This window comes from Maniola jurtina, chromosome 10 (genome assembly GCF_905333055.1).
Source record: "Maniola jurtina chromosome 10, ilManJurt1.1, whole genome shotgun sequence".
Taxonomy (NCBI): Eukaryota; Metazoa; Arthropoda; class Insecta; order Lepidoptera; family Nymphalidae; genus Maniola; species Maniola jurtina.
The window spans coordinates 10894899-10909717 of record NC_060038.1 but is presented as its reverse complement, the minus strand read 5'-3'; the positions used below and the strand labels follow the sequence as shown (position 1 = coordinate 10909717).

At 35.1% G+C, this 14819-nt stretch overlaps 1 protein-coding gene across 1 annotated transcript; it reads right to left on the bottom strand.

Moving 5' to 3' along the window:
• Positions 1-7: 7 nt before the first annotated feature.
• LOC123869099 (transmembrane protease serine 9-like) lies at positions 8-14318 on the bottom strand. The gene is made up of 14 exons (XM_045911836.1): positions 14264-14318; positions 14085-14158; positions 13142-13220; positions 12173-12335; positions 9239-9441; positions 7527-7735; positions 6058-6115; positions 5749-5867; positions 4321-4441; positions 3761-3923; positions 2926-3131; positions 1926-2131; positions 921-978; positions 8-129 (listed from the first exon to the last, which is right to left on the bottom strand). The coding sequence occupies exons 1-14, from the start codon at positions 14316-14318 to the stop codon at positions 8-10; spliced, it is 1836 nt and encodes a 611-aa protein (XP_045767792.1).
• Positions 14319-14819: the final 501 nt, after the last annotated feature.

The following is a 14819-nucleotide window of genomic DNA, read 5'->3' as shown; positions in this document are numbered from 1 at the left end:
GATAATATCAGTCAGCACAGAAACAGCCGTAACGTGCGTTATGTCTAATCCAATTCAAATACTTCGTGACCCTGGTGTAGACTCCTGGGTATCCGCGTCTTCCACAACCAATGCCCCATGAAACGACACCTGAAAAGCCGAAAACATTATAAACAAGTGTAAATTAAAAATTTATAACACCCACGGGCCCCGACAAGTGAAGGTTACAATAACTAGAAAAGAGCTGATAACTTCCAAACCGATTTTCTTGGATTATAGCTAAGAACACTCTCTATCAAGCCACCTTTCAAACAAAAACTAAATTAAAATCGGTTCATTAGTTTAGGAGCTACGATGCCACAGACAGATACACAGATACACACGTCAAACTTATTTTTGGGTCGGGGGTTAAAAACAACATTAAAAGAGTGATATCGAGAGATAGTTTTGGCATCGTTTCCCCAATTCAGGTAACAAAGAACTGAGTCCCCTTTAAGAGGGCTCTCTCCGTCACTCGTTTCCACTCGTTTCATACAATCGTAGTTCCAATTTCATTTGAATATTAAGCAAAGTCCATGAAATTTTGCAGACATATTCTAGAAACTAATATCTATGTCTGTAGTTTTCCAGATTTCTGTTAAAATACTCGGTTTCAAAGTTACGCGGTCTTAAAAATTTTCATACAAATTTTTGAGCCCCTGAAATTTTAAAACTACATATTTTTAGAAAAATCTAAAACACCACAGACACAGATATTAGTTTCTAGAATATGTCTGCAAAATTTCATGAACTTTGATGGTTGCTTATTATTCAAATGAAATTGGAACTACGATTGTATGAAACGAGTGGAAACGAGTGACGGAGAGAGCCCTGTTAACAAATGGACTGCTGGACACAGCTGTTTGCGAACTGTATGACATAATATTGGCAGATATACATACCTAATAACTCGTAGCGCTTATCACCTCGTTCAGCTGACAACGGCCCACCACTGTCTCCCTAAAAATATTAACACATTTTGTTTTTGGTCTACTTAACAACTAAGAAGTTGAAGAATGTATATTTATTTAAGACCACTCTCTACTACGCCCTGTTCTAAATGACCCTATCCTCACTACCAAAGTGGAATAATATCTCAAGATGAAGTTCACATGTGCCTACCTACGAGTAAATTCTAATTTTATGTACAACTAGCTGATTCCCGCGACTTCGTTCGCGTGGATGTAGGTTTTTTAAAATTCCCACGGAAACTCTTTGATTTTCCGGGATAAAAAGTAGCCTATGTGCTAATCCAGGGTATAATCTATGTCTATTCTAAATTTCAGCCCAATCCGTCCAGTAGTTTTTGCGTGAAGGAGTAACAAACATACACACCCACACACACACACAGACACACATACAAACTTTCGCCTTTATAATATTACTAGTGTGATAGAGGATGCCCGCGACTGCGTCCGCGTGGATTTAGGTTTTTAAAGATCCCGTGGGAACTGTTTAATATTCCGGGATAAAATGCCTATGTCAATAACCAGGGACACAAGCTACTTCGGTACCAAACATACAAATCGGTTAAGCGGATGGGTTTTTAGGAATCCCATGGAAACTTTTTGATTTTCCGGGATAAAAAGTAGCCTATGTCCGTCCCCGGGATATAAGCTAACCCTGTACCAAATTTCGTCAGAATCCGTTAAACTGTTGGGCCGTGAAAAGGTAGCAGACAGACAGACACACTTTCGCATTTATAATATTAAGTATGGATGAAGAATTCGAACAAACATGTAGGTAGGTTGTTTTAGTTCTGGTTTTAGGCTTTCATGGTGAGCCAACAAGATCATTATGTCTTACCAATATCGAGTAGGAGATTTTAAAACTTAAATAAAAACAACAAATACATAATAATATAATAAAATATACATTAATGTAAAGCATAATAATATATGTTTCACCTGGCAAGTATCCTTGGCTCCTACTTCGGGATAACCAGCGCAAAGCATATCGTCAACGATCATACTAGGTTCATACTTAGTGTTCCTACATTGGGCGTTGCTTAAAATTGGTAGCTCTACATCCAGTAGATTGCAAGAGTGATTCTTCTGTTCAGCCATCGATCCCCAACCTACCGCTATAGCCTTTACTCCTGCATATGTTTTATCTGTAAGCATGGAGGATTTTTTCAATTTCTTATAAATACGATTATAATCTTAGCTGATGTAGACTAAAGCTGACTAAAGATGTATGTAAACTCGCATCCCCTAGAATTTTTTTTGGTTACAAGTTAGGCCTTGACTGCGATCTCACTTGGTGGTAAGTGATGATGCACACTGCATCGCATCGGAACATTAAATTGCTTGGCGGCACGACTTTGTCGATAGGGTGGTAATCAGCCAGCCTTCCACCAGACCAGACCAGTTGCAATATTAGAAATTATTGACTACAAAACTGGCCGTAGATAATATTATTGGCGTCACTCAGAAAAGCAGGTATTATTTAAATATTTTTATCGGAATATTGGAATGTCCTCTCAAAACCAACACAAAAAACACAAGTTCAATGTGTAAAGGTTATCCGAGAGTCTTAATCTAAACAAACTAATGCCAAAATAAATAATTTAATTAGAGCGTGATTGCTATCACAACATCTAATTATCCAGTTCACAATCCAAATACCGAAAATATGCGATATCGCTCCGAATCTCAGAAGGAGACTAAACTAAAACCTTCGAAACACCCGTATTTATGCAAGTTCAATCTTGTTGGCCTCCTAGCAACAGATTGTATGACATCGAATGAGCCAAATATCGATTTTATCAAACTACCTGCATTAGATAAATTAATAATTTTATATTATTTTTGACAACTCAAATCAATTTTTAAAAATAACCTTACAATATGGAGTTAAAATAAAATTATCAAATATGGCTGTTTTATGTTTCTTCGATTAACTTACCGTCACTATGAGGCAGGCACACCGGTTTGATGGTGTCAGATATTTGAACCCTTTCGTTGAGTTTAAGCAGTGCTATATCATCCCTGAACGTCAGGTATGTAAAGTTGTGAGCTATAGCGTTTATCACGTAGCGGGTTTCTGGTCTGTGAGTTTTGTTACACCGGTTGTGCTCACCTAATGTCACCTTTATCATAAACCACATTAATCTGAAAAAATATACAATATTTCATGGTTACTATTATAGCATCTATTTTTAAAATACTTTCAGCAACAAAAAAAAATTCAATTTGTTAATATGTATAAAAATATAATCTCTACTTCCAATGGATAAGTTTTGTTTTTATTTGTTAGATTTAAAAAAATTCTACAAGACCTACAACTGCTTTCCAACTTGTACCTGCCTCTAGCCTCTACTTCCAATGAGTAAAATTATTTCATTGAATTCATAGTAAGTAGGCACCTAAGTAATAAATAAAAGTAATCTAGCTATGTTACTTAATTGGATATAGAGAAAATTATCATTGATTTAGGATCATGATATATTCATGAAATGAAAATGTCTCATGAACAAAAAAAAAGAGTACCTAAGGCTATAAATGAAAAAGATTAAGTCCAGTAACTCAATTCCGTAAAACCTGCATCAATCATTATTGAAGTCGCAATTGTTGTTACTGGCTAAATTGATGCTATATTGTTGCGACAATGCATTTTAGCCAATAGTGAGCGACCGTCAACCAATCAGAGATGATTGCGATCATGAATTGTAGCTGTCATTCTACCACAATCGAGCAACAGATATCTTATTAATCATTAAATTGATTTGTTTAGTACATACCCTTTGACACAGTGAGCTGCAGTCAAAACATATCTGTCGTTAATGAGCATACCCCCACAGTAGAACTTGTTGAAGTACGTCAGCCTGGCTACCCAGGGAAACTCGTTGACGCCTGTCTCTACACCACCCAAGATCCTGGACGCTTCGTTACGCTCTCCACAACCTAAGTTCATAAGGGAAATCTAACATAGGTCTTTATTATATTACTAGATGATGCTCGTGACTGCCTCGTACGGGTGGATTTAGCTAGTTAATTATTAGAAATTTGTCTGGTGGGAGGCTTCGGCCGTGGCTAGTTATCACCCTACCGGCAAAGTTGTACCGCCAAGCGATTTAGCGTTCCGGTACGATGCCGTGTAGAAACCAAAGGGGTATGGGTTTAATAAAAACTGCCATACCCCTTCCAGGTTAGCCCGCTTCCATCTTAGACTGCATCATCACTTACCACAAGGTGAGCCTGCAGTCAAGGGCTAACTTGTATCTGAATAAATACATATTTTAATACCAATAATACTGCCTAATAATTAATTTATGAATCCTAAAAAAAATTAAAAACTTACGGCAATTACACTTGTTGATATCCGCTGTAAGCAATTCTTCTGGGATGGCTTCTACAACATTTTCAGCGGCACTTACACTAACATAATCTTCTGTGGAGTTAGCAGTTTCTTCAGCCTGAACCTTAATATAAAATATACCTTAAACTCACATGTTTGAATTAAATCGGTTTGTCGGTCGATCAAACATTAGTATTAGAGAAAAAGATAATTCTATAAGTAGATACTAGATGAAACTCACAATTTCGACTATAAATGTATTTAAAAATCTTATAGAGACTCTTTGATTTTCCGGGATAAAATTAGTCTTTGTTCGTTTCTAGGATACAAGTTATATATGTACAAAATTTCGTTCAAATCGGTTAAACGGATAGACCGTGAAAAGCTAACAGACAGACAGATACACTTTTGCATTTATAATATTTAAAAGTATGGATCACAATGAAAACCATTAAAAGCACAAACTTACAATAATCCCATAGCAGACCAACAAAATAAACACAACACTGCGAATCCACATGTTTGTATCTGAAATACACTAATTTCTTTATTAACAAAATTATCTAGAGTCTAGTATCCCTAAGGCGCAATGCAAGTAAATACTAAGTACAAGATGAGGCTGCACAGGAATGAGTACATTGCACTCGCAACCACGTTACTGCGCGGTGACTATTATTAGGTTACTACTAGTTTTATAACCTGAACTCGTCCAATCTTACTTGAAGGATACAGTTCCATTAATTCGACACTGCAAAAGGGGGTTTTTTTTACACTTATAGCTATGAAAAAAGTCCCGTTCATAGACTTATTATATTAATGGCCCCGTTCCATTTCATATCTTTGTTCTACCTATTCTTCTTTATTTACAACCTCTCCCACTTCCAGGGGTCATCTTTTATAGAAATAAATGCCTTTCTGTGCAATTTTTATCTTTGTTTTTCTTTTTGTTACAATTTTTGGGTTCGAAAAAAAAGTTATAGCGCTAGGCACTTAGAGACTGTAGGCCTCTCCTGTCTATCAAACATTTGTGAAAGATGTTTCTTGTGTAATATAGAGTACTCTCATAACATATGAATACCTCACCGGACATCCATAAGTTTTCTAACCTATGAGATCTTTTAACAAGAGTAGATGACGTCACCCATCAATTTTTTGTCAGAAGATTTGTTCTATCTCTTACTTCATGAAAGCATTCTAGAAACGCATATGAATCGATTCACTTCCTGATGCCTTCGGATGCCTACCGTACCGGTTACCGTCTTTCTTATCGCTTTTACAATACCTACGTACTTTTGTACATGCCTACTTAAAAAAAAAAATTACTAATCATCTTCTATGCATATAGTATCAAATAAGGGGGAGCCTCTTGAAATAAATAAGACAATAGTAAAGCGTTTTATTAATACAGTATAGGCACATTATGTAAAGTTAATAAGCACAATAGCATGCGTCAGCGGTGTTCTCTTGAATCCAGCCTAAGTGCTTTGTAACTCTCGTGTAGACACCCGGATATCCAATTCTTGCACATCCATATCCCCATGACACGATTCCTTGAACAATGAAAGAAACATTAAAAAGGATTGCAATTCACCTGTTGATCAATAACCTACTTTATAGACCGCAGTACCAAAATAAAATTATTACAAAACTAATTAAAAAATCTATAAACCTACAATAAAGGTTTTTTGATTGATGACCTGAGGATTATTTTTGTGTAAACTATTAATACGAGTAACGTACCAATTAAATCATATGCATGATCAATATTTTCAGCTATCAGAGGTCCACCACTGTCTCCCTGTAACAAAATGAAAAGCTTTTTATTGGTCCAAAAATTTGCAGAAGAAGTAAAATTAGGCGTTTGGTCACGTTTGATCAGCCGTCTATTCCTACAATTATTATGGTACCTATTTCAAGTTCCCAGCTTACCTTATATTTAGAAGTAAATAATTAAAATAAATTAAATTACATTACATTAAATCAAATTAAACTACACAAAAACCTTTTTATTTCACCTTAGATATTTAGCTTAAAAAGTAGAAACATAGAGCGCCTGCGATAGAGCTATTAACTTACTTAGGACATATTTTTTGCTGCCACTTTTGTTCCTGCGCAATACTAAGGTCGCTTCAATAATAATTAATTTAGTAAGTAAACAAGTGTAAATTAAAAATTTATAACACCCCCGACGATCCAAAGTATTTGAGTTTTCCAAAACATCATTTTCAAATAAATAATTATGTATTTAGGCAACGTCCATCTTGACAGCTTGACATTTGTCTATTGACATAATATTATGAACCTAACGGTTATCTAACCTTCTTTTCTACAAGAAAACTATAAAAGAGCTGATAACTCTTAAACGGCTGAACCAATTTTTTTGGATTATAGCTAAGAACACTCTCGATCAAGCCACCTTTCAAACAAAAAAAAGTAAATTAAAATCGGTTCATTCGTTTAGGCGCTACGATGCCACAGACAGATACACAGATACACAGATACACAGATACACAGATACACAGATACACAGATACACAGATACACAGACACACAGACACACAGATACACAGATACACACGTCAAACTTATAACACCCCTCTTTTTGGGTCGGGGGTTAAAAAATAGAGTTTTAAATCTTTTTTAAACCACCTCTATATAAGTTGGCCGTTTCAAAACAGCTGTTCTGTTGGCAGCCATTTTCAACAGAAGTGACTTGTGAACGTTAGTTCTGTCTAAACAAGTTTTCAAGTTTTCTAAACAACCCGACTGCGGTTTGCATTGCATCCTTTTCACTGCACATTAAAGCGCATGAATCCGATTTTTAAGAATTTTATGTAGGTACATTCGCGCCATCAAGACGATTCTAATGCCGTGACATTTATCAAAATCGGTTGAGCCGTTGAGTAGTTACGGTACGAGCGGACGTAGAAACGGACGAAATATACATACATACAATACAAACACATAACCCTCCACTTGCGCTTCGCCGCAGACGGGTAAAAAAGACCTGTAGAAGGGCTATTACAAATAAAAATGGTGAAGCTTTCAAAATTAGTATGAAACTTTACATAAAGTTGTAAACAAAAACTAATAGCAGCTTACAAAATTTTTTGCTTGGATTGAAACCGTTTTGTGTACATAAGTATATGTACTATGTAATAAGTAATTATTACATAGTACATACTTACGTAGTTTTCAAAATCACTTACAGTACAAGCATCCTTATGAGCTGTGGCCGGGTAGCCAGCACACATCATGACGTCCTTTATCTTGGATTTGTTATACTTGGTGTTGCGGCACTCTTCATTGCTGAGGACCGGCAGCTGCGCCTCCAGGAGTGTGCACGACCATTTGCCGGTCTCAGCCATTGCTCCCCATCCAGACACCGTTGCTAATGTACCCGCGTAGTCATAATAATCTGCAATATTTTATATATTACATAAAAATAGAATAAGATAGAATACATTTTTATTCAAATAAACTTTTACAAGTGTTTTTGAATCGTCAAAATAATTTACCACTGGTTCGGAATGCCGTTCCTACCGAGAAGAATCAATTTTAAATCCCCTCAGTTTTATTAATTCAAACGCACTCGCGGCACACATTAATAATTATGTAAGGCATCAGTTTGCATGATAAGTACACGTTACTGCCGATTGAATCAAGAGTCAAACCATTACGCGAGCCATTGAATGATATGGTGTGGAGAAACCAATGATTACAGACTGATACAAAATCGGCTCAGGGAACATTTTAATCTTTTTTAGAATTTTAATTTTTTTTATATTACTTAACTTTACAGACATCGTTCTCCTTTAGATAATAAAACCCTTGGGATTCGCCAATAACATATGAAAGTCATTGGATATCAATATGAGTAAAATGAATCATAACACCTACGGAATTACTATCTTTATGACTTGATATAAAAAGCTAAGATCCTAAATTTTATAGATCATAAATTCGAATTGAAATCTTGATATTAAGAATATTTTATTTCACATAATTTGACTTCTTCGTTTGTAGGTATATTAATTGATAAAAATGTTTAATTCTTTATCTCGGGTGTAATGCAATTAAGGAACACCTTAATAAAAATGACCCTTTTAACTATATGAATTGGGGATATCAGGCATTTTTGATAAGGGCTCTTATCCCAAGACATAATTGACGCCGACGGAATTAATGTCTATTCAGGATCTAAATAATGGCATTCTAAATAGTGGCATATTATTTAAAAGAAGAACTTACTAAATGTCATATTAACGTACAGTTCAAACCCCGGTTTAAAAACTTGAGTATATCAGTTTTTTCATAACATAGACTGATCTTCCGGACTGAATTTTCAGAGAGTCCAATGGAAGTCTTAAAAAACCTGCGCCCAAAGTCGTATATATATAAAAGACTGAAATCTTGTAACGCTTTATATGTAGGTATATAATAGCGACGCAACGTTGCGTAGCCTAGACCTAATGTGAGCCATATATACAGAATAACGAACGAGTGAACAAAAAAGTAGCCGAAGGGGCAATGAGCAGGGCATATAGTTCAAAAAACTGATAGAGGTTGGGGTCCCAAGGTCTTGAAAATGGCGTTCTCGTACCACATAGCGCAGAGACAGAGACATGAAACAAGTCACTGGGAGCTGCTGGATTCAAGCGGCGGAGATTGCATCATCGTTAGTTGATAGACGTAGGTACATATATGAACTGACAATGATGTCACAGTTCATGGCAGTTGTGACGCTTGGAACAAATCTTGTGATGAGAGTGAGACAACTTTTTCAATTCGGCTAATTATAATTTATAGCCCTAGTGTTAGATACTGACAGGACGTCAATTCCAGGTCAAACGAGAGCTCACTCATTCTAGTTCACTGTGATGATTATGATGGAACAAAAGTTTTATTAAAAAAAACTAACCTGACTTAGGCAAGCACACAGGCCGGATGGCATGTGAATATTCCATGGGCTTATTGAGCTGCAGCAGTGAGATGTCATTCGACAATTCAGTCAGTGTGAAATTGTGGATGTACATCTTTGTCACGTATCGGATCTCTGGTATGTGGTACTTATCACATCGGTCGTGTTCACCAAACTTCACTCGGAACATGAACCACATGAAACTGAAAACATAAATCTAAATACATAAAAAGAAAAGTTGACTGACTGACTGACTGCCTGACTCAACGCACAAAGACCGATCGAGCTGTTTGGCATGCAGATAGCTATTATGACGTACACATCCGCTTTAGGCGCGGTTTCCACCTAAGCGGAGTGGAGAAAAGATGTGTACAGTCGACCAATATCAAGCTATCTCTATGCCGATTTTGAAAAAAATTGTTATAGATGTAGTTTGTAGCCTTGTATCCCAAAGATGGACATAGTAAGTACCTGACTTGAAAATTTATGAGTTCATGGAAAATTAAAAAACTTAAATCAACGTGAGTTACTCCTAAGCACGGGCCTATATTGTGAAACTATGTCATGTATGAAATAGTGGTGGACGAGACTGTCATACACAACTGCTAATTTGGACGGATTTCGATAAGATTTACGGAGTTTCATTTTAACCAATACATTAGAGTTCAACGCATGTGCAGCTGCTCGTAGACTTCATTCAACTAAATTCATGTTAAGTTACTCGTAATTTCTCTCCTTCAGTCTACTCTTATTTTTATTATCTAGGTAGATGTTCACTTTATTTTCGAACCTAAGTGTTTAAATTATTTAGTTTTGAATAACTGTTAAACACAAAATATAACAATCCACCCGTTAAATTAGTAAGAAAGAATCCAAAACAGAAAATAATTATTTATCAAATAAAAACACAAGGTAAAGGGATCCTCTTAAGTTTCTAAACTTGATTTATATATACCCTTGACTTTCCTGTTTAGGTCAGGTAAATTCAGACCTAAGCTTGGAATCTAACACACGAAATGAAGTCATCCTGATTTTAATTTGACGACATACGATTTACATTATCGTCATTACCGACTTGAAGATAAAAAAAGTTATTTCATGTAGGATGTTTCAATGATATGTCAAGACTCTATCACCAGTTTAGAAAGCAGATTCTACTCTAACAAAAAAAAACAGAGATTTTTTTTAGATTCCTATACTCGGTAATGTAAATCGTGTGTAAGAACCTTTAATCCTTTTAGGTAAGTGAATAAATTTTGTGGGTTGACATTTAGCGTGTTATGGTATAATCAGTTCCAAAGAAGCAACCTGATATTTTTCTTCAATTCGTGTACCTAAATGACTACTGGAACCGAATAATATGTTTAACTTCTTACGATCGTGTTTTCAAGATATCTCCTTCCTGTCCAATGTTCCCTAAAAGGTGTGTATTTAAAATACACGGGTACAATTTAAAGACAAAAATCTTAGTTAGTCCTTTTTGCTTAATTTAACTTCTTCATGGCATCGAGAAAAAATAAGTGTCTACCAATTATATACTGGTAATACAAATTTAGATAATATTTAATCTAAAATATCCAATAATATTAATTTAAATTTTAAAGAGAGAATCATAAGGAAACTGAGGCTTGCCCTCATGATTGGTTTGTTATATGGTTATTTCTGCTTCTAACTTCCCAACCAATTCTGATAAAAATCGCGCACTACCTAACTCATAGTATGTAAGTCACCCTAAATACTAAAATATATACATTTAGTATCATTTACTTAGCATAGTTTATTTTAACTAGATAAACTTAATGGTTGTAGGTTTATAGTGATTTAAAGATAATAAGGTAAACCAATTTAAATAGGGATTTATTCAGCGAAATACTGTTAATAACCATAATTATTGACGGTAGTTCGCTGCAATTTATCGTAACTTGCCTCGTTACAGTGAAATTTTTGTTTCTAATTTTTATATTTAAATATTTATTATATTTGTAAACAAAGACACGCAGTTAATATTGATGACCAACGAGAAGATATTAATTTGAATAAAATCACGCCGTCCAGCTGTGGCTTTATGTGTGAAATTAAATTAGTTAAATTATCCATTTACTCAGTATGTGGCTGACATGGCACATTTATCTTGAAGAAGCTTTGCATCGGGGTGGTCACAGTAACCGTAACCTAATACGAAAACAAACTAAAAAAGTATTTTTTTGGGATTTTTTTAAATATGTGTAGCAGCCTTTAAAAGCTTAAAACCTCTTTGGCGTAGAGATATTATGCTCGCCTCGGGCAAGTATTGAAACTTTTTCTAAGTTAATTGTCAGATCTGGTTCCAATCCAGTTGAACCGGAGGTAGACTTGACCTATCATAAGCACTTGTAAAGTAGGCGTAGGTCTATGAAATTAATGAGGTTAAGGTCTATGAATTCGAGTTTAGATGCTAGCAACAGAGTGGTTTCATAATATCTATGAACAAAAGTTACGATAACCTGAAACCATATGACATCTTAGATAGCCAAATAATAACTATAAAAGTGTACCTAATATTCAAAGTTTATTTGTTTACCTACTACAATACCCGCAACTTCATCCATGTGGAAGGACGTTTTTAAGAATCTCGTGGAACTCTTTGATTTTCCGGCAAAAAAGTAGCTATTTTCTTTTCTGGGATATGAGTTATCTGTGTACCAAACTTCAAAATCGAATCGTCAAAACAAAACAGGTAAAGGTAACAAACCGACAGACTCATTATGTTAGTATGGATATGACAAAGGAGACGAATATTTTGCATTCTGTAAGCATGTTAGACTGAACACTACTCCAACTTTGATTAAAATCGGTTCAACTATACACGGATCTACAGCAGATAAAGTAGTAAACAGTAAAGTCGTAAACAGATGATGATAAATAAGTATTAGATAAATAAGTAATTTTTCGTACCCTTTTACGCAATGTGCTGCAGATATAACGTATCTGTCATTGATGAGAGATGCTCCACAGCCGAAAGAATTCCCATAGATGAGTCGAGCAATCCACGGAAATGCATTTGTATCAGCTAAAGAACCTCCAACCACTCGAGCCTCTTCGTTGCGCTCACCGCAACCTGCAAAAAAAAGTTTTGAGTTTTGAATTTTACAGATCGTTAAATTTTCACGCTCGGTTCCAAGGTATACCGAAAATGATTCAAACACTGGTCTGATGCCCACGATTGCACCTGCACGGATTTAGGTTTTAACAATCCCATGGAAACTCTTTGAGTTCTTTGATACTGAAGGAGCCTATACCACTCTTCAGGACTTTAACTACATATGTATATTATTATTATTCATACCAAAAAATTACGTGGATCCGCTGCTCGGTTTCGAATTAAAGGACAATCTAACAAACAAACTTCCATACTTATGGGTAATAACATGGCCACTATCCTCTTAACCATTTTATTGTATCGACAAACAAGAGCATTCGGGCATAAAAAAGACAAAGTTCAAAGAAAAAAAAGATTGCACGAATCGAATGCTGTCGAGACATGAGTTTTTATTACTATTTTGGCAAAGTGGTACACAAATTAGCTAACTAAAACCACAGTTTAAAAATACACAATCGTCCGACGCCTCTCCCGGCATTACTATGGAGATCCCGGGACGCTCGTTAAGAGTTACCGCTGATTGTTCTGTCTAGATGGCTTCGTCGAATCTCTGTTAGGTTATAACACACCATCCTTACTCTGCGCTAGAACTACAAATTAGATGATATTTGTTATTTCAATGTGAAAATGTATCTTCAATCGGTCTCACAGTAACGCCACAGTGCTTTGATGTTAGCGCTTTAGCCAATGTACATATTGAAGGATTAAGAAATAGGAATAAGAAATAAAAATTACTGTAAACAATAAAATAGTAAGTTACTTACTACAATCTCGACACGGAGGCAGTTGAAACTCTTGGTCTTGTCCATATGCGTAATATTCATCACTTACTCTAAGCAAATCCTAAAACAAGCAATTTAAAACAGTTAAATCATTATAAACCTGTTAGTCAAACAATTACAAAAATGTATTAAGCTTAGATGTCCAAACATTAATTTTTAACCCCCGACCCAAAAAGAGGGGTGTTATAAGTTTGACGTGTGTATCTGTGTATCTGTGTGTCTGTGTATCTGAGTATCTGTGTATCTGTCTGTGGCACCGTAGTGCCTAAACTAATGAACCGAATTTAATTTAGTTTTTTTTGTTTGAAAGGTTGATCGAGAGTGTTCTTAGCTATAATCCAAGAAAATCGGTTCAGCCGTTTGAAAGTTATCAGCTCTTTTCTAGTTACTGTAACCTTCACTTGTCGGGGGTGTTATAAATTTTTAATTTACACTTGTACCTTTAATATAGCTAGTAAGTAGTTACCAAAAGTAAATCCACTATTTTACTGAACATTGGGAATGCAAAATCGTAAAGTTATATTTATATAAATCATCATTCAACTTAAGCAGAACTTAAACAAAATAATATTTTAATAATTGAAAAAATAGTAAGTATAAAATAAATTTATTATCTTTAATTCCGAGTAGGCTTTTATGTTACTAATTATTTTTATTCATTACGTGTATAATAAATATTTCAGCTATTATTTAAATCTTAGAGTAAAAATTTTAACAAAAAAATAGGAGTAAGACGAATGTATTCAGTTTACATTTTTTACTGAGTAAAAGTGGGAAATTATTCAGTTACCGCTTCGCTAATCAAGATAAAATATATAAGCCATCAATTTTTGTGACAGTCTTGTAGCAGAAAAAACAGCGAAGGATTAATCATCTAATCTGCGCGAACCAAATTATGCATAGAGAAAAAAGTAAAAAATCTTACCTTACTTAATGTGTCCCCGGCACCGATAGACACACACAAAATAAAACAAACTAAAAAACAAAACATTGTTTTTTCTTCGTTTTTACTTCAGTTTTGTGGACACTTAGACAAAACAGGTGAATGGGATGACACACACATGGAAAGTAGTGCTTAGGGCTCAAAGATTTTAATACACTAACTCATGCCTGAGCTCTGAACGATCTTATGAATATTGCGCACCCTAAAATGTGGCATTTCGTTACTAAAACACTAAAGTTATAGCCGATATATACTTGACCCGTCGCGACTAATCTGGAAGCTATATTTTAAAACAGAATTTATGTCTCTTTTTGGTAAATTTTGCAGCAGCCAGTGTTTATTAAAACTTTTATCTCTGAAGAAGCTTTTTAAGACAGCGTTTTAGGCGCCGATTAGAGGCTGTATGGTCGGGCATGTTATTTGGCAATGACCGCACAGATCAATGACCTCCTACGTATCTAACTCTACTATAAACTAGTCTAAAATATGAACTCATTGCTGATTTGCGTCTTATTGACGACGTTACAGGTGTTTTCGACATCTCAATTTGTTTTATCCACCATGGCGCGAACGACCACGTGTTGTATACATATTTAAAAACAAGCGATTATTCAATTTTTTTTACTATGTTTGTCTATTAACGGTAAATTACCGTTCATTTAGAGTTTTTATTTTGTACAAAAAATCTATAAGTACATATAATAAAATTGTAGAAAA